The sequence below is a fragment of the Phalacrocorax aristotelis genome, chromosome 1, assembly GCF_949628215.1.
Source record: "Phalacrocorax aristotelis chromosome 1, bGulAri2.1, whole genome shotgun sequence".
Taxonomy (NCBI): domain Eukaryota; kingdom Metazoa; phylum Chordata; class Aves; order Suliformes; family Phalacrocoracidae; genus Phalacrocorax; species Phalacrocorax aristotelis.
The window spans coordinates 132,680,652-132,701,391 of record NC_134276.1 but is presented as its reverse complement, the minus strand read 5'-3'; the positions used below and the strand labels follow the sequence as shown (position 1 = coordinate 132,701,391).

Here is a 20,740-nt window from a genome sequence, read left to right as displayed (position 1 = left end):
CCCATAGTGCAGGGTCCCCTGCAGGTGTAGGGTTCCCTGTGTATCTAGGAAGTTCGGGCTAGAGGTGAGACCCTCCGCAAACTCATCTCCTAGGACTCACAGAGCTGGAAGCGATTTTTAATTCCTATAGAGCCAGACTGGACTCTGACTGGTGATCTGCTGTCTAAAGGCTCAGTAGCTCACTAGAATATCCTAAGGCATCCAGGCCCAGAGAAACAGCACTGTTACAATCTCAGGGTAAGGAATGTTTTCTGGAAAAGTTCATTGCATAAAGATCAGTTATTTCTGGACAGCAGCTCTGCGAGTCCAGGGAAATGCTCTTCCCAGAGGTGCCCTGGATTCTTAAAGGAACAGAGCTCATTAACCAAGGAACAAACACCAGAATCGAAAAAGCAAAAGCATCAACAGAATAGGCAAATTGACTTCACGGGGCTTTGAGGGTTTGCAGCTCTTACTCAGGACTTTGATAGTGACCATGGGAGGTTTCACACATTTCTCTCGGATCATGGATGCAATTAAATCCATCCTCAGAGCCCCAACATGGCTTACATAGCCTCTTGTGAGGCTAAGCTGGTGTGCTTGCAAGCAGGTTTCCTGGCATCCTTCCTGGCTCTTTGAGCAGGGCGTGGTTAGTGGCTAACAAGAACCCAGCCAAGCATATACATTAGCGTATTCCTTCAGAAAAGACAGTGACTGCAATGTAGCTTTGTCATATCCAAACCTTAGATTCTATTTCTAGCATTGTATGGAAAGATTTAGTGAGATTTCTCAGATAATTAATCTACAAAATGGGCAAGTGATAATAGCATCACATCAGGAGACAGAAGACTAATGCTGGTCATGAGCTACATAGAAATATTAAGGGCTTGGAATGTAAAAACTAGGATTTGAACTCGTAGGCGCTTGTTCACAGCTGAAAGTTTTTCCTTACACAGCTGGGTACCTTCTAAAAGATGTTTTTTCCTGACACATAAATATTTGTATATGATATTTTCCTTGAGAAAAGGAAGTAGCAGGGTATGCTTGTCAAAGATATGGTGGTTGTGACGCTGAGTGCCATTTGACAGAGGTGTATATATCTTCCTGCTTCCCCCATCCCCTTACCTGCCCGATGTAATGCTTTGTGTGTTCTTCTCTTCTCTATGTTACTGACCCCTTTTTCATCCCTCCTCCCCTTGTGGCCTTACTGATATCCCAGTGCAGTGAGTTCCAGTCTGTAAAGGATGTAAAAATGCCATTTCAGAATTTAATTACCCACTTTCCAAAATCGCTGAATGCTTACTTGTTTGTTCTCATATACAGAAAGTATAATTAGGAGTTCTTGAATCATTAATCTGGGAAACTATGATATCTGGAAGGAGCTGAAATTATTCCTTTTCTTTGGATTTGTAATGCAGAATTGCAGTTTTCATTTTACTACCTGTTCCCCTAGCTTGTCTAGGTACATCTGAGGTTTCACAAGATGAGAACAATCTTTTCTTAATTCAAAACCAGACTGAGATTTCAGGAGTGCTGCTGACACACCGGATGCAGTAGGCCCATGCCAGGGAAGCTCTCTGGCTCCTGTTGTTGTTCCAGCTGGTGTGGTGGCCCCTCCAGAGCCATAGCCCTCACAGAGCCAGGGTCACTGTTACTGCTGTTCATCTCCAGGACCTCACCTCCACAGAGCACACAGACAAACTCAGAGGAGGGACTTCCCAGCACTGGAGCCTGAAACAGGCCAGATGGTGCCAAAGCATTGAGGAGCTGGGGTTTCTCCTCTCTTCCCTTTTGATTCCTTGCCAGTGAGGCTGCCTCTGCCACTGCCTCTTATTCTGCAATTCTCTAATTCTCCAAATTCTGGAAGCACCTCTAGGGCTTGGTCAAGCTGGATAAAAAATGAACAGGAAGAGAGCCAGAGAATTCTTCAGGGGGGATGCTGGGGAAGGATGTTGACACACCTGAAGCAAAGGCAGTCCAATGTGATTTGGAGGTGTTTGAAGGTGTTGCAGATGTGAGCGTACTAGCAAACCCTGGGGTCCCTCCTAGTAAACACGCACGTGGGAATATGCTCAGAAAGAACCCAGTCCAGAGCTGAGCATTTGCAAGGGTCTGGTGCTCCTACTCTATCTTCACCTCCGAGAAGGGCAATGGAAGCTACTCTCTCTCTGCAGCTGAATTAGACTGATGAGCCACTCAGACGGATGCTGAAAACTGTTCTTTTTTGTCCCTCTGAGATAAGAAGAAATTAGAAGAGGCTGAAGTGTACAGCTTCCTCCCTTCCAGACCTTGGGAGCATGCAAAGAAACATACAGGGTCATTTGGCTCTGAAGGCTGAGGGATGTGAATGCTTTGCTGCAGAGCCTGCAGGGAGTGTGAGTCACATGGACTGCCTCAGCAGATCCGGGCTGACAGCATCTACCGAGTCACCGCCTCGCATTACACTCAAAGGGCAGAAATAAACTAGGAAGCAGGAGGTGCTTGGGGAGGTAGGGCTATGGCAATCAGGTCTGTGGGTCCTGGCAGGGGACCATGCATTGGAGGAGGGTCCAAAGGACTGAAGCATGTGCTTTGTCCCTTCTGCAGCCCAGAAACATGGGGAACAGTAGTACTAGAAAGACCAACATGTTGGGGAAAGCAGCACTTCTCATATTTTCTAAATTCTTGCTTTTTCGTGATGTTTCTACATCACTGCGCAGAGCTCTGGTTGCCATTGTAATTTTGTAAGTATTGCCATATATGCCTTTCTGAGTCCTGCCATCATCTCAGGGCTACTCTTGATAAGCTGTCACCACATGATAAAATATGTCTGTTATTGTGTTTGCTGCTTTGTGGAGTTGTACATCACTGTGGTTTGTGTCATGCAGAGGCCTTATTCCATTGCATAGTGTAGATACACCCTCATCACACCTAGCAAAGGGAGAAGTTGTCAATGCCTCCTGAGAAGGAGAACCAGGATACATGCAACACAGCCTGTAAAGCCCTGAGATGCCACAAGGAAGGGACCACACAAAAGTGATCTGATAGGGACACCTGGCTTCTCATCGGTCTTCAATGCTGCATATGAGCGCTGTTGCCACAGTGTTACCTGCTGCACAGGCTGTGAAGACAGTGTGTGTGTCAGAAAGGGAGCGTGCTGTTGTATTACTGCAGCCCAGGCCTGGGCAAGATATTACTGCAATCCACTCCAGCTGGGGGCTCATCAGGTACATCTCCATTGACACTTATGTTTTGTGTAAGCTTGTTCTTATCTGGTCTGAGCCTCCACCTCTGTACTGCCTTGAAGCCCACACTGAAGCTTTCAGTATTGCATTCAGACGGAAAGCAAAGCCCATCTAGGACTTGCTCTGTGGATGACTTTTCTCTTAATCAGGGCAGTCTGTGCACCCAGGGAACAAAGAAGCTTGTCATGTGAGAAGATACAGACAGGAGAGCTGCCAAAAAAAGAGATTTATGAGTCTGGAGCCTGGAGTGGTTTGTGCTTGCAGGTGAGTTTCAAGTAGAGTAGGGCAGGGTCATGACTGCTGTGATCAGGAGACCTGCTGAGGAAATGTGCAGTGCTGAGGAAGGCTTATCATTCTTGTTACGCCCATTCAGATGGGAGAACTGGAAGCTGTGCATCTGTGGACATGGCTGAGTACTCACAGGCATTCCTGTGGCATCAGCATGTCTGTTGTAACACCAGCCAGGCCACCTGGAAATGAATGGAGGGACTTCCTTCATCGATGGTGGGTGTGTGAGCCTGAGTGTGCTTTGAACGTCAGTCCCAGCTGTGAGTGGGGATACAGCCTTTGGTTGCTTGCAGGGACTCAGCATACCTCTTCTAGCCCTTGGAAGAAAGCAGAACATGGTACTGTGGTTGCTGAGCTAAGGGTCGTGTGTCCACACAGTGCCACTCCTTGCCCCATGAGAGGACCAGCCTGGCTTGGAGACTGCACTGCCTGCTAGCGTGAGATCAGGGCTGTGCTGGGGCAGGTGTGCTGCCTCCTGGCTTTGACAGCTGTAGGCAGTGCTGTCAGGCTGCACAGACACCTCCGTGCTCTCCGAGCTACCAGTGCGGGCATTCTCTGCTACCCATGCATTTCATCCCAGACAGACCAGGTTTGATGGAACCCATGCTGGAGGCCAGGCAGGCCCTGTTAACTTAATCTTTTTTTGTCAGGCTGATTGCCTCACTGAAAAAGTCAAGGCTTATGTGTTTTAGTACAGAGGTGGTTGGTTCAGCTGCCAGAATCTCAGGTGAGCATCTGAACTGCTGGAGATGGCTGCAGTGCCAGAGGAGGTCATGATGGACGCTCACCCAGTGTGCTGCTTTGCTCCACTCGGGGATCTGGTGATACAGGATAATCTCTCTGCTCTGGACACCTGTCTAGTGGAAAGAAGACCAGACTTGGGTACTCAAGCAGCTATTTAAGGAAAAGGGTCTGGACTGCAGGAGCAGGGGTTGGTTTTGGTTGAGGGGACTGTGCCGAGCACTTTGTCATTATCATTACGTGGACCATCACTGACCCTGCACTCATTTTCCCTCATACAGCTCCCAAAACTGACCTCTTCTTAAGCCCTGATGATGCCTTGTTTAACAGACTGATGGGCCTCATCTGGCTTCCAATTTATGCTGGCAGTTCAGTGACAGGACAGGAGCAAGAGGAGTGACTGCATGCACCAGGATATGGACCAAGGCTTTTCCAAAATGAATGGAGTTTTGTCTGCACAACACAAGCCGTGGGAAGGAAATGGCATTAGGGCAGCCCTTTGTCATTCCTGTTTGTGTGAGGATGATGGCAGAGGAGCAGGCATGACACTGGTGGTGGCCCACACCTGCTGCCACAGCTGCCTGGGGCTGTGTCCCCACTCCAGGGGAGAGAGGCGTTTGTGGGGGGGAAGATTTCCCCCAGCTCACAGGTGTTGTCTCTGCGGTTGTTGCCACCTGTCTTTTCTCTGTCAATAATGGCATGATGCTAGCATGACTGCTACAGAGAAACCCCCTCCTCCAGCACCAGGTGTCCTGCGTGGGGGGGTCTCCACCAGTGGGAACCCTTCCCACAGCCCAGTGTCCCCCTCTGCCTCTCCCTAGCAAGCCCAGAGCAGAGGAACAAACCTGGATCACAGCCAGTAATAGCTGTAGGACCTCAAGGCCTTTTTGACCCACTGCTAGCAGACAGTAGAATAACTTCTATAAACACAAGGCTTCTGTGTACATATTTTAACAGTATTTTTCTTTCAGGACATTCTGGCATCTCTGCAATACGCTTTTATTTCCATCCTAAATTTCCTGGGCTTTTCACTCCATCTCTTTGAGCCAACAAAGAGTCATTATGGTGAGAATAATTTTGGGTGGCTTTTTCAGAAGCATCTGTTCTCTACACTCTGTGGGCTTGCTCAGTCCAAGGCTTGTTTGTTCTGGTAGGAAATTACTTTGTCACCCCTTCCCAAACTTACCTTCTAGATCAACATTCACAACTTCTTCAGGCTCTGATTTTCAGAAGCTATTGGTATCCTGAACTACCTTCCCAACAATATAAGTCCAGAATTATCCCACTGCTTTTGGTGTCTTCACTTGTGCATTGGTATGTTGTGGGAGGGGTGAAGACTACAGGCTGAGGGATGGGTCTGGAGGGTACTGTGGGGCTCATACTGCCCAGGAAAGACGAATGAGGATGGATAGGTTTCATGGAGAGCAGAGGGTTGGTGCTCGTGACAGCCAGGGAGGTGGGAGAGAGTGAAAATCAGGATTCCACATGCTAGCAGGAAAGGGAGAAATGTGGATTTGAACCAGGCAAGAGTGCCTCAGGAAAAATTTAGTCCAGCTTGCAAAACAAAAAACCCCAACCCTGAAGTAATTTATTGTAGCTCAGGCAGATAAAAGAAGAGCATAAAATTGGTTTCACAAGAAGGTCAAATTAAGTGCATGAGCAAAATATAAGCATATATCTATATCTATCTTATATTCAGTTTTTCTCATTATAGAACTGGGGATCAACCACAACCCTTAAGGGTTTCTTTTCTTGTCCATCGACTCCTAGGCAGACAACATCCCTTCATGGTGTTAGACTTGGGGAATGATCAAGGAATAAAGAATTAAATCAAAAGAGGAGAAAGGGAGATGGATTCACAAGAGCACTATGGGCTGGCAGGTGTTTAGGTACAGGCAGAGACTTCATCAGTCCTTCTGACTCCAGTGCTGCAATACTACTTATTCAGCCGGCTGCAAGAGAAAAGTATTACGTGAGTACCAGTATTGTAGAGATGAAAGGCTTCACTTGGATACCCCAAAGCCAGCCAATCCCCCACTTTGTTTTGTAGTGTAGAAAATGACTGCCTGCCTCTGTAGCTGAGGATGCGAACAGTTACTTGTGCATCCCCATGGCTGCAGTTCAGGTTTCAGTAACACTGAGCTGCTTACTTGGCAAAGAGAGTTAAAGAACAACTGCATCAGCTCTTGTATTGCACTGATTTATTTAGTTAGTATGGGTTTTGTCCTCCCCTTATGAGGATTTTTAACCTTGATAAAAAGTAGGTGAAAATGAGGTGAATTCTTTGACACATTATGCTAACCAACTCTTCACATATACATTGCAGCTATGAAGTAGTATTTGCCAACAAACTTTCTCACTGAATTCTCAGTGATAGGGAAAAAAAACCAGGTGAAACTATCAGTTTGCCACTGTCAACAGTGAAAATTAAGCAGAAGTCCAGTTCTGTACCTATACATTCATTGAACTTATTCATGCAATCATTTATACTGTCCTTAGCTCTCCCTTTCCACCAACAGAATAGCTGTCAGTATTTCTCCACAGCTGCATCTGTTGCCTGTTGCCATATAAGCTTAAAGACTTGGAAAAGGGCAGCTTCTCTGCTGAGAAATCTTTGCTCCTATGAAAAGGGCCAGGACATGATGGTGTATTTCATATCACCCAAGGCCTTTGGGAGAGGGCATAGTTCACAGAGTTCTGTGACTTTCTCTTATCTTTCCTTGCTTCCAGGAGGTTATTGGCAATTTTCACATGTTGCAGTCCAGCACATTAGGTACATCACAGATTTTTAAAATTTGGGTTTCATCCTTGAGCTTGATTTTGTGCCTTCCACCTCCACAACCTCGATATCCAGGTCCCACGTCCACTGTGGAACCTAGCAAAAGTCTCTGGAGATCCTGCTTGGGTTTAGCTAACACCTCTCAACATCAAGGTAATTCAAGTGAAACCTCTCTGCTCAAAAGTTTCCCAGCATAGGGCTACCATGGATTTGGGGCATATAGGAAATTCATTAAACATAGCTCATAAATCTTAAGCATGACTTAACGTGAGTAAGAACTGAAAATGGTGAAATGCAGCTGTGCTGTAGCACCAAGCAGGCTCAAGCTCCATTTCTCCCCACTTAACCATCCAGCTCCCCTGTGTTGAAACCAGAGTCTGCCCATTCTGGGTGCCCTCATTGCCACTTACTGTTGACACTGACATGTCTTGTTTTCCAGCAAGTATTGTCTTGCTTGTGCCATCCTTTTTGCCCGTTGCTGCCAGGAGAGAAGGGATAAATAATGACTGGGTATTTTTATACTTCAAATGCTTTCCTCTGAAGTGGTAGTAAAGTACTGTCTGGCATCTGCAGACTGTCCATCTCTAAACATTGCTTTGAGTGTAAGGATTGACCCTTTATCTGTTCTGCCCCACACCCAGACAGAAAATCAGACTTCTCCTATGGTTTGGGGAGACTGTCATCTCTTCACCTTTCACAGGGACCAGGGGACTCACCCTCCTACGGTGCCACGTTATACCACTGATGAATGCAAGGCCAAACACCAATACACTGCCTCCAATACTTGTTCCAGTTACCACATATCTAATCCAAACAGGAGCTTCCTCTGTGTAAGGAGAAAAGTATTCAGACACAGAAGCAAAGAGAATTTTAAGGTTTTTGGGTGGACGCAGGGATGTGGTGCTAATTTCCATACCCACAAGGTAATTAAGGCTGATCTTCCTGACATTGTCTTCCATAAGGTGACAGTTCCACAGCCCTGCAGCACTGACATTCACCTCTACCTTTACTTCATGTGGCTCTGACTTCTTTATGTCCTTCTCAGTCCCATTCACACGTTCCCACCACAAGTGGGCATTGGATGGGAGTGGAATAGAGACCTGGCAGGTCAGGGTTATCTGGGCCCCTCTGGGGAGTGGTCCAACATGGTTAGCTGAGACTGTAAAGGTAAGAAAAGGACACGTGAGTGAGAGGATGGGAAGATGGGTCCACCCATGCTCCTGTGGATTCCAGGTTTCTGCAGCTCCTCATCTCTTGACCCACTTCTCTTTCTCTCACCTTTCATCACCACCAACTCTATCTTTCTCTGTGTGTTTCTTCCTTTGTATCCCAGCTGGCACTGGTACTGCCCAGCATGGTCAAAGTGGACTGTGGGGAGTTTCACTTCTATGGTACTTCCAGGTTCGCTTTCAGGTATCTCAAACTGAAAGTGACTGCTTTTTTTTGTGTCATGCAGCCGTCCTTGTGCTGTGACATTGAAATCAAGTAGCTCATGAATGGTTTCAGTTTCCTGTTTTTTCCAATACAGTTGTCCTGTCAAACCTTTTTCCCATTTTATCTTCTGGATGTTCAGATGCCATGACAAGATGACACTGCTATCAACAGTTGCATACTTTCTTTCAAAATCTGGATTCTGAAAACCTGAATTCAGAAGAGACAAGGAATACAGAAGCAGGGAAAGCCATGGCTACACTTCCGCATGTCCACCCTTGATCTGGAGAGATGCACACTGTGCTCAGCTGAAAGAGGACTTGGAGAAAAGCCAGGAGTTACCCCAGGAAGGATAAAGTTAGTGTCTGAGAATAGGTTTAAAGGGCCAAAGCTCCCAAGCTCACCAGAACTGAGAACAGACCCCAAGGAGAGGAGGATCCTCTCCTCCCCAAGCCTGAAGAGGAAAATGGGAGCAAGCGTGGAACAGAGCTCAGGTAGCAGAGCAATCCCCAAGCTAAGGTGTTGGAAGCCCTGGGAAACTAACCCTGGAGCACCATTGCTTGGGATGCTGGAAAGTAAAAGCTGAGCTCATGAGCTGAAGGGAGCACTGACTCCCGAGCCTGTGTGTGAGTTGCATTTTTGTTGTTGCATACCTAATACCTTCACATCGAATCTGATGGTCTTATTAATCAATGGAGAGTCTGAAAGGATATGACACATCCACGTCCCACTGTCTGTAGTCTCCAGTTGCTTTAACTTCAGTGTGTATTTTTGCGGGGACTTGTCTCGTAAGAGTTCTGGTCTTACTATGTTATGGTTACTTCCAAACAGTGTGATGTTGAGATCAGGTAGAGTATGGCATGAATTTTGCATTAAAGTCAGCTCAGGGACTTCATTTGGCAGGAAGTGCCCATCTAAAGAGATAGTCACTGTGAAAAGAAAAATTGCAGCCAGTAAGTCAACCCCACTTCCTGCGAGAGCGGGATGAGTATCACAGCAAAGAGAATACAGAGACTTTGTGCCCTAGAGATGGAGGAGAAATGAACTATGATAGCCCAGGCCAGAAGAAATGGCAGCTGGATAAAGAATCCCAGCACAGGTGTCTCTCTGAGCTCTACAGTCTCTTCCCCCCATCATGGATAAAAGCCTTCTAATCACTCACATTGAAAGACATGCAGTGAGATACTGACTCTGTGAGAGCCATATTCACAGGTGTAGGTGCCGGCATCGGACAGCCTTAAGTCCAACACCTTCAGATGTTTACTGGTGGCATTGATTTCAGATCGATCGGCCATGGTAGCTCTGCCTTTTGAAAAAAAAACCGTGGTTAGGAGGGAAGAGGTTTCTCAGCCATATATATACTGGGGAGAAGGGGTGATGAATTGGAAGCCTTACCTTTCAAAGGTTTCAAATGGTCAATCAGCCTTATAACAACCCTATTGTACTTCCAGGTCACAGCTGAGTCTTGAGGTACGCCTCTGCAGCACAGGTGCACCTCTTGTCCTGCAATTCCTATCTGTAGTTCATTTTGTTGAGCCATAACAGGGATCAGACCTGAAAGTCAATCCCACCAAAAAAGGCATAGTCACTTTCTGAAGGGTGACTCAATGAATATTTCCCATCCCTCCAGAAAGACACAGGTATTTCTCCTCCCTTTCCCAGATACTAGGAAGATTATCCTCAATTTCTGAATTTTTCACTCCTTTGTCTCATCAATCGATCAATCAATCCCATTTCTTTTCAGCTCCATAGCTTCCCTCCCCTCCAGTTTGGGCTCTTTACCTGGCTAATGGCTATTCTCTTTCACATACATTCAGAAACAGGGAAAATACCAGTGGTTGTGGTTGATTCACCATAATTTACAATTTTGAGATGCCAATAGCTTTACTGAAACAACCTTCTTCTACTGGTCAAGATTTAGTTGGTCTACTGGTAGCATAGGCAGGACAGTATCTGCCAGCCCTCCTTCACTCCCCAGTCAAGATTTGAGGCAGCACTGACAAATTTACTCACCCCTTCTTCCAATTTTTGCATGGAGCAAGACTGAAAGCCCAAGAAAATGAAAGGATAAAATTAAAAAGAAAGAAAGAAGGCTGGCCTAACGTCAGATTCCTGTTCTTGGGATGAGGGCTGTATGAGAGTAAAATAAGTATGGTGTGTAACATTGAAGAAACATTAGGAGTGGTTTTTTGGAAGAACCGCTTTCTTTCCTTCACCGTAAAGAGTATTTCTGCAGGAGACTATAAGAAGGAGATGGAGTTGCCAGGGGTATGATTGGGAATAAGGAGGTTGTGGTCTCCTGCCTCACTGTTGGTAAGCTCTCAGAGCTGCCTAACCTGCAGATCCCCCAGGGTGACCCTAGTACTAGAGAGCCACAGAAGTGCAAAATAAAAAGTTGACATTAGTTTAATGGAGGGTTTTCCACAAGTTACATATTCCTTCAAGAGTATAGGTAATCGGCAACATTGCCAATACATATTTTCAATAATCGTGCATGGGACCACAAAAAATGATGATTTTGTCTTAAATCATTAAATTATAAATTATATTAATAAGAGTTGGTATCTTTTTCTTTGCTTTTGGTTCTAGGGTTCATAAAAGATTTCTAGTCTTTCCTCTGCAACCAGAGAAATCAAAGTTGAGTACCTGAGAAATGCAGGCTTGGCCTTATTCTGTTGCCTTCCTTTCTTGGAAAATGAGCACAAAAAAGTTCACCAAACCCTATAACATTAGCAGTCAAACTAAGCAAGTGAGTAGCATCACATTTGTAAGGTCAAATCTGTGATGAGAAACACATGCTTTTGCCCAGGTGGGCGGAGGCAGTGTGGAGGGCAGTACTTTCCATTCTGTGCTCAGTGTGCACCCTGGCTCTCACAGGAACCCCACTCCTCCATCTCTACAGAGCAACTCCCCAAACCTGGTGATGTTCCAGACACCTGGTTTTGGCTGGCAGGCTCAGCAGGCAGTCTGGGAACAACCTGAGTCCCAAAGCTTAAGCTGCCCGTGATGCCTCTGAACAGGACACGGATGTAGGGAGCCTCTCCGCTTGTAGCCCTTCTGTCCTAATCTCCACTGCATGATCCCACAGCGAGCTGTTGTGCAGTGCAGGAGTGGGCCAGAAGGCAGCTGTCACAGCTTCATGGCTGGAATGAGCCTGCTCTAAACCACGTGAGGTATGTTATATGGCAAAAAGGGAGGAGCCTAAAAACACCCCAAATCTTGTGAGGCTTGTGGAAAGGTGGTAAGAACTGGGAGGGTTTTCTGAGCTGAGGACTCACCCAGGTGCAGAATCAAGAAGACAGCAAGCGTGCTGCTCACCACCGTGCCGCGTGACTCCATTGCTGCAGGAATGCTCCTCCCTGCTGTGGACTGCAGGGCTGGAAAAACTGTCACTGCCAAGGGATGTTATCCTGGAAAACCCAAATGCTCTATAATAATGGTTGACTTTCAGACCTCGGTGGATGGGGTCCACATTCCCAGTCAGCACCCACCACCCTTCAGTGCAGCGAAGTGGAAACTCATTGGTAAAGTCCAAGAGTCCCATGTTTCAGCAAAGAATCCAGCTGCAGTGCTCCCTCTAGAGTCTGGTATTAAACATTTCATTTTACTCATACCTAGCTTTCTGGCATTCATCGGACTGCAAGTATTTATATTGCCAAGAGTTCTGTGCTTTTTTACTTCTCTATAGTGGGTTATCATCGCTCTTGCAGCGATTAAGGCTAAACACATACAGGGCTATGTTAGCAAGAGCACAGCCAGCAGGCTGAGGGAAGTAATTATTTCCCTCTGTTTGGCACACCTGAGGTCTCATCTAGGATACAAGATCCAGTTTGGGGCTCCCAGTACAAGATGGATGCCAACAAACTGGACAGAATCCAATGGAGGGCTACTGTCATAGTGAGGAATTTGGAGCCCTTGGCAGCCCTTTCACAGCCCCACCAAGACGAGCTCTGCGCTTGCCTAGCCTCCCAATGGTCCCAACACTCTCACTTACGCCAGAGAGACAGAAAGCTGGGTTTGGTAGGGATAGGTGGGATCTAATTTCAGTCTCCCATTATCTACAAGATATTACCTAGAAGAAGGAGCCACATTCTTCTCAGATATGCACAGGAAAGGAACAGGAGGCAACAGCCATAGGTTGCAGCAAATAACTGTTGACTAGATATAAGGGAAAATTTCATCCCACTGAAGGTGGGTCAGCATCAGAATAGATGCCAAGAGATGTCAGGCAATCTCCACCCTTGGGGATATTTAGAAGTTCCCTGGACAAGGCCCTGAGCAACATGTTGTAGTTTTAGAGTCAACCCAGCCGTGAGCAGGAGGTTGGACTGGAGAACTCCAGAGGTCCCTTGCCATTAAATATTTCTATGTGATTTTATGATTCTATGATTAAGGCCATCTTTAGGCTGTCATTAATATTTTTCTTTACCTTGTTTTTCATCTACTTATTCCTTACCTTAAAAATCTCAATAACCACCAAGTCTGATGTTGTTGGAAGGATTTGCTTGAATTCTTAGGACTATTCAACAGAAAATCTGGGGAGAAGGGAGGAATGAGGTCCGACAGAATTTGCATTGATGGTAACAAAACCTTAAGTGGGAACTGGGACTTAACTATTATGTTAAGGTGAGTTATCAAATTAGATGAAGTATCTGACTGTAACAGAGACCAAGTGCTGGTACCAGCTGCAGCTGGGTGGGCTGACAAGGTGTAGGGGACCATGACTGCTGGTGCGAGACTACCGAGCCCTCCATCCCTAAACCAAAGCATACACCACAAAAAGGAAGCCAAGCAGATTAACTAGTCTGGGGTATGAGCAAAAGCAGAGAAGCAACCTCAGTTCTCGGAAAGCAGACATTCCCCATGCCAACCATGTGATAAACTGAAGGCTGTAGTCATAATGGGATTGAACCCAAAAGAAATGCAAGAATAATTTTATAAAATATTTATATGTATTATGTATAATATTAAGTATAATATATTCTATTAGAGGATAATTTAGTATTGAAATTAATTTAAATGATCAGAGCACATGAAACTATCAAAGAGTAGATGAAAACATCAGCACTACATTTACATGGAGATCAGGTCAGCATGACCGACAATCTGAAAGTTAGGCAGAAGTACACATATGCACATATGAAAAAATACAGGTGCAAAAGCAAGACAGCAGCCATGTGTACCATCAGAAGAGAAACGGATGGCAAAGGCACAGTCAGAGAAGATTTGTGACTTGCCTCGTGCAAAGCAAAAAATCCATCCCAACCCCAGCAAATATTTGCGTAAGCTGTTTTGTGTGAGAATAGTAAAACAAAGGAGCCAGTGCATGTGATTGGAGATCACTTCTAACAAGATGCAGTAGCAATGTTCAAGCAGTTTGCTGGGCTATGCTACAGAATAAAGAAAGAGGCAACAAGAAGGCATCTGTATGCATCTCACTCTGAAGAAACATCTATAACTGAGAACTGGCGCAGGGCCCTGAGTAAGATCCATTCCTGAGATGACAGAAGATACCTCGTCCCCACTGTGAACACTCAAATCACCTGTCCCAGTGGGACCAGCAGGAAAAGTCATCCCCCACTCCAAAGTGATACCTTCAAATTAACAGGGTCACTGCTGGATTTCAAACATTTTAAGTCATTAAAATCTATGTAAAACCTGAAGGTAATAGAACAGGTTAAAATTAACAAAATTGCTGAGTCACACACCGTCATTTTGTTTTGGCTGAGAATCTCTATTTTTCTGTCATCTTACGTCTTCAGTTTGTTTTCTGCCTTCCTGCTACCTGGTTATTGAGCAAAACCACACAACCAGAGCACCGTGGGACCAGTGAACTGCTGACCTTGTGCAGCTTGGTAGATGCAGATTGATGTGCCTTTGTTTTTCTGTTTCTTCTCATGGTTTTACACATTCTGTATTCCTGCTTCATTCACACTAATCTTTGTATTTTTGTGGCTGATCTCTACAATATGATGTTTACCATGTACATGTTACAAGTCAGTGGGGAAAATGGGTTGCCTTGAGCTAGCACTTCTTTCATACACTTTCTCTCCCTGTTTATCTCTACTTCTCATGCCTGCCACTTCCTATTTTCTCCCTGTCTTTCTATATCTTTCTGTATCCCTCCAGGCCAGATCATAGGCAATGCTACTCTGGATTTTACAGATCTTGGTGAGCGAGGCTCTGCTATATTAACAGAGCAAGCCACTGTCATTAGAGGATGCCTGTAGCAGACCCACAGCCTCCTTACAGGCAGCCCAGCTGTACCTTATGGTGGTACTCATAAATTAAGTGGTGTCAGAGAATGTCCCCAGGCACTGGAACACACTCATCAGCCCTGTTAAATTGCTAGAATATTTCTTGACACTTTTTTGGCACGGGACAACTCTTGCTCTCCCGAGCAACTCTTGGGATGCATTTAGGTGTTAGCATGGGCCAGAGACCACTCCCATTAGGCAGCTGGCATGTAGCCAGTTCATTCTGGAGGTTAAGTGAGTTTAATAGCCTAGACCATCTCATGCCAGTTGGCCTCTGTGCCAGAAAGAGTCCAGGCATACTTGATTTATTAGCACGTCCAGCAATGCAGAAGGGCTCTCTCCCAAGTGAACATTGATTTCCATTTCATTTTAACTTCCCCCTCTATTAAACTGGTTTAATTTCCTTCCTGACTTATTTTAATAATCCCTGCCTCTCTGAGGGATAGGAAAAGGAGAGCTGAGGTAGTGAGTGGTCTTGCTTTGGGGAATGATGCCTGCAGGACCAAGACTGGCCTGGAGAACGTCTGCTTGGGAGAGGGGCCAGCAGCCCCTCGCTCCCTCCAGCACTGAGCCCCAGTGGGCGATGGCTACAGAGAGCTCTCCCCGAGGCTGCCACCAGTGTGACACAGGAGGAAACTGAAATTAAAAAAAAACAACAAAAGCAACAAAAACTCAGAAACCGCTCCTGATGCAGGGTAAGCCATCTCCCTCTCTCAGTGTGTTCCTGTGCCTCTTTCATGCAGTGTGGTTTTCTTGTTTTCTTCTCTCGCTCTTGCTTGTGGCTGCGCTTTTGATCTGGCAGCAGCTTGCTCTGCCAGGGTGGGGGGGCCTCCCAGCTATGCATCCGCACAAGGGCTCCACACCTCAGCCTCTGCTGCTGCACTGCATTTCCCCTTGTGGTGGCTGCCAGGCGAGAGTTGAGGTACTTAGCTGCCTCTTGTCCCTGCACATCAGTTGGTCATGGCTTTGGGGCTCTAGGAAGATCCTCTGTAAGAGGATCACGTCTCTTCTCAGTTTAAACATTAAAGCAAAGCTGATCTGGCTATTTTACCTAGTAGCAGTTTCTTTGAAATTACTTACTAACGTTAAAGCAAATGTAAGTGAGCAGCAGGGAGGGTAAGAGACTAAATGCAACAAAAATAGCCCAGCATAGAGCAGAGACAATAGCAGTGAAGGTCATTTCATGGGCCTCACTGTCCCCACGAGACTGGCCAACCCTGTCTTGATTTCCCCTTGAGCGCCTCTGGCCGTTCGTCTGAAAGCAGCTGCCACCATTTGGAGCTGCCACTAGAGCAGGGTCCAAGGCGCCAGGCAGGTGAAAGCTGCCGATTCCCCCAGAGAGAGGTCCCACTGTCACGAAGAGGCAGGGCGGCGAGGCCACTGTGTCAGTGCCAGCCGAGCTCTCCTCACCCATAAAGTCCCCCTGGCCTAGCCATGTGCCAGGACTCATGCAGAGGCCAAGAGAAGCAGCTCCATCTCTGCAGCCTGGGCTGCTCCCTACAGCCTCTAACCCCTCTGGCAGCCTAGGGGGAAGCCAAGACCTGCCTTTGCCTTACAGGCATTGCAGAACTTGCTTTCTGAGCTTTTCCCCCTCTGCCTAGACCCTCTTCATTCCTCCTAACCCTCCTCTTTTTGGCTCTGCAAACCATCTTTCATCCTGTAGTTGAAAACTGCAGCCCAGGCTGTGACTAGCAAAGGCATCAAGATGCCCTCCAAAGGCAGTCCCTCCATTGCCATGTGCATGCTTAGAATGATGTTCAGGTATCATTAATGCAGCTGCCAAAACAGGAACAGTGAAATCTTGCCATGCAGTTTACTTGACATGCAGCCCAGACAGGAAAAGGGTCTATAGACATATTGATAAGGTGAGCACAGCAAAATGGTGTATATCTGTCCATTCAGAGCAAAAATGCATCGCTCCTTAATTTTTCCCTGGTGAATACAGGGTCCCCATGCGAGGCTGCAGCAGATTGCGTGGGCACCATCCGTGGGTGCTCGAGAACCATGAGCAGGAATGGGACAGATACTCAATTTAGATGAGGCGAGCCCTGCCGCACTGCAGGCAGCTTTGGCAGCCATGTTTGTGAAACACTGGAGAGGATAAAGGTAAAGTCTGTGAATTGATCTGAGGCTAATGTGTACCAGGAACTTAAGAGGGCCGTTCAGTTTATAGTGGAGAACATTAAGTAGTAACCAGAGCTCAACCTTAACGCATCATGTAGAGAAATATCTGAGGTGCCTGATAAAGGTTGAGTAGGATACACCACCTGAAAGTTGAAACATTCAACCAGAAATTAAACTCCCATTTTCAACAGTGCAGTAGCCCATTGAAGAGGCAGGCAAGTCTCCTTTCTGGTGTCCTTAAATTGAAAGGATTGCTCTTTCTCCAAGCAATCCTGCTCGCTCAGCCCCGAGCTAGTGGATCAGGCTGCATCGGCAGCCAGCGTCCAACAGTGAGACAGTCAGCCTGGATTAGCAGAAGAGAACCCTCTGGTCTCAGCACATACAGATGTAAGCAGACGTTCCTAGTTAGCTAGACACCGGCATCTTATTTTTCAGTCTTTATTTTTAGAATAAAGTTCCCCTTCCTGGAGGGCACGTGGAGAAGGTAATAACAAGAGGCAGCTGGTGGAGGGCTGCTCCCCAGTGCGTTTCCAGCCTTGGGGATATATGGTCACCAGTGACAGGCCCTCATATTGAACATTTTTCCCTATACGTGGGTTTAAAATATCTGTGAGATCCCCAGGCTCCGAGGCAGATTGAGCTTTTCGTAGCTCCCTTTTTTTTGCCCCTTTCAGGAAGAAATCCAAGGAAACAAACTATTCTTAGTTGAAATAGAAAGCATTGGAGAATTGCACCACCAGAATTATTATCTAGTCAAAGGTTCAAGATGGTTTCACATTGGACCTTTAAGTGGGGCAAAACCAAACCATCCATGCCGAAACAGCAACTCGCGTGGAATAGTAAAGTTCGTAACATAAAAAAAAAAACCTGAAAGCAGATTAGCCTCTTCTCCGAGAAAGAAAGAAACTTACCTTACCTTTTTTCTTTTCTCTCTGCCTCTGTGTTTCTGTCTCCTTGTGTTTGTGACCTGCCGTAATTGATCTCACCCAGCTACAGCTGAAAGAAAAGAAGAATGAAGTCAATGTTCAGAAAGCAGCTCAACAGATGTCAGCCTTGATGTCTCCTCCTCTCCAGCCGGAGCATCAGCAAGGTCTTCCTGCCAGTCCAGGTTCTGCTGACATCCGCTGACTTCTCTAGGTAGATGGTGATTTTCCAGAAGCATGTGATTTTGACCCTGGTTGTGAACATAAATGGAGACCTTAACAGAAGGTGATGTATTGCAGCACCTAGGGAGAATGAGTGTGTAAAACAGAGACAGCCTACTGGGGACATGGCAGCTGATGGGAGGCCATGACGGGGCTGAAACTTAAAAGCGAACGGTTGGAAAGTGGTTCTGCTCTACTAATAAAGAAAGCTTGCAGATTAACTGTATGAGCAGATCCAGACCCAGCCTGTGCCTCTGACAAAAGCAAGCCAATCACCATTTCTCAGGCTGTCTGCTGCATCGCCACTAAGAGGAGGCACCTCTGAGGAGTGTGCCATGGACCTGACCGCAGGGGTTGCACAGGGGTAATAACAGAGGAAGAGTGGACCCCTGACGATATGTTAGGGGCACCAGTCTGTGGAGTATGGCTGAGATTTGGGGTGAGACAAGAGGATATTTTCTTTATAGGAGCGGTGGGTTTACCTTGGCTGGCCGCCAGCTGCCCATCCAGCCACTCTCTCACTCCCCTTTCTCAGCAAGGCATGGGGAGAAGATAAGATGAAAAAGACCTCATGGGTCAAGACAAGGACAGGGAGATCGCTCATCAGTTACCATCATGGGCAAAACAGACTCGACTTGGGGAAAGATTTGTTTAATTTATGGCCAATTAAAACCAGACTAGGACAGTGAGAAATAAAGACAAAACTAAAACCACCTTCTCTCACCCCCCCATTTTCTTCCCAGGGTCAACTGTATACCTGACTCCTTTGCCCCTCCTTCCTCCCCCTCGAGTGTCGCAGGAGGACGGGCAGTGGAGGTTGTGGTCAGTTCATAGCACTTCATCCCTGCTGCTCCTTCCCGCTCACGCTGTTCCTCTGCTCCTCCATGGGGTCCTTCATGAAGTGCTCCAATGTGGGTCCTTCCCTTGGGCTGCAGTTCTTCATGTTCATCTTGACATAAGAAAGATATTTTTTACAGTGAGAACAATCATTCACCGGAACAACCTCCAAGGGACATGGTGGAGTCTCCATCACTGGAGGCTTTCAAGATGGGATTGTACAGGGTGCTAGATAATCTCATTGAGGGCCCCTTTCCCATGAAAGGCTGGACCAGATAATCCCTTGAGGTCCTGTCCAACCTAGGTTGTTCTATAATTTGATGATTCTAACTGCTCCAGTGTGGACCCTCTGCATGGGGTACTGTCCTTCAGGAATGGATTGCCCCAGTGTGGATCCTACATGGGCCACAGCTCCTGCCAGAAAACCTGCTTCAGCCTAGGCTCCTCTCCACAAGCCACAGCTCCTGTCAGAAGCCTGCTCCAGCATGGACTCTCCAGGGGCTGCAGTGTGGATATCCTCTCCAGTGTGATCCTCCATAGTCTGCAGGGGGACAACATGCATCACCATGGTCTTATCCAGGGGCTGCAGGGGAATCTCTGCTCTGGTGCCTGCATGGAACACCTCCTCCTACTCCTACTTCACTGGTCTAGGTGTCTGCAGGGCTGTTTCTCTCACATTTTCTCAATCCTCTCTCCCACAGCTACTGTGCAGTGTTTTTTACCCTTTCCTAAAAATAAGTTATCACAGAGGCACCACCAGCATTGCTGATTGCCTCAGCTTTGGCCTGTGGTGGGTCTGTTTTGGGGCTGGCTGGACACGGCTCTGACTGACATGGGGCCAGCTCCTGCTCACATCTCACAGAAGCCACCCATGCAGCCCCTCCACTACCAAAACCTTGCCATGCAAACTCAATACAAGGTTACATTTAGGTAACCTGTACTGCTACTGAATCTCAGCTGTTTCCCTTCTCCGTAGGGTGGAGGAGGGGGCTTTTGTGGTTTTCCACCCACATTTGGTGTCTCTTTCTCTCTGAATCCTGGCCTCAGCCAAGACGGCGGAAACCCACTGAGCCCCAGACATGGCTGAGATTTCCCCTCTGTGCCGCCCGCTCTTCTTCTCCTGGCAGTCACTTGCCCCTTTGTCTGGAGGGTGGGGGTGTGAGACAAAACTAGGCTTTGGAGGAGCAGGGACAGACAAATGCATGAAGGAGCAGGGACAGACAGAGCACCAAGGTTCATAGCATGCCACCATGTGTGAAAGGAACAGCACTGATCAGGCCTCGAGCACAACAGCTGCTCCATTGGTTGTGTCTTTGGAGAAAGATGAAGCTGTCTCATCACAGGGAAAGAACCACTCCTGTGAGACAGGAACTTCCCAGTGGGGGATACAGGCTATGGGACAGGATGGGCGCCGGCTTTGCCAGTGTCCAGAGACTGCGGAAGTCCTGTTCTGAGACATGGCTCTCCTGTGAGACCCTGCTGCATCACATCCATATCTTCATCTCTCATGCAGGTTCTCATGTGCCTGCAAACAGAAATGTCCCTTCTGGTCCCTAGCTGCCAGAGAGGGGCTGTCCTGGGAAAAACAGAGCTGAGAAAAGTCAGGTTGGGATTGTAAGACCCTGGCATCTCAGGGCCTGGGGCTCTGGGAGATTGAGCTGATGCTCCAGCTCACACAGATTCTGGCTTGCATTTTGTCTTTCCAGCATGCTGTAATTCAGAAACACTGGCTTGTTTTTAAACAGTTGGTTTATGTCACTGCAAATATGTACCAGAAATAGCATTCCTTGAGGGGGTAAAGCTTCCAAAATGCACTTGAACTTGCTGCAGAGCTGCAAGGAGAAGCAGGGCTGTGGGTCTGAGGTGAACAAGCTGCAGGCCTGGCCCCGACACAGACCCATTCTGACCCTAGGGGAGGGATTCAGGAGGGACCCT

General features: G+C 47.0%; 2 protein-coding genes across 4 annotated transcripts in view; one reads left to right on the top strand and one right to left on the bottom strand.

Annotated features, from left to right (window-relative positions):
• MLF2 (myeloid leukemia factor 2) overlaps positions 1–20,740 on the top strand; it is a 104,572-nt gene that overhangs the window by 37,454 nt on the left and 46,378 nt on the right. The window lies entirely within an intron of this gene.
• CD4 (CD4 molecule) lies at positions 5,800–17,902 on the bottom strand. Of its 3 annotated transcripts, XM_075108571.1 has the most exons (11): positions 17,735–17,902; positions 12,899–12,977; positions 11,721–11,852; positions 9,838–9,996; positions 9,605–9,748; positions 9,096–9,371; positions 8,290–8,652; positions 7,928–8,170; positions 7,728–7,837; positions 7,422–7,489; positions 5,800–6,184 (listed from the first exon to the last, which is right to left on the bottom strand). In XM_075108571.1, the coding sequence occupies exons 3-11, from the start codon at positions 11,779–11,781 to the stop codon at positions 6,169–6,171; spliced, it is 1,440 nt and encodes a 479-aa protein (XP_074964672.1). In that variant the 5' UTR covers positions 11,782–11,852; positions 12,899–12,977; positions 17,735–17,902; the 3' UTR covers positions 5,800–6,168. The 3 variants fall into 3 exon arrangements, with proteins under 3 accessions (XP_074964672.1, XP_074964665.1, XP_074964674.1); XM_075108564.1 differs by lacking the exon at positions 12,899–12,977 and having other exon boundaries at positions 17,740–17,887; XM_075108573.1 differs by lacking the exons at positions 12,899–12,977; positions 17,735–17,902 and having other exon boundaries at positions 11,721–11,863.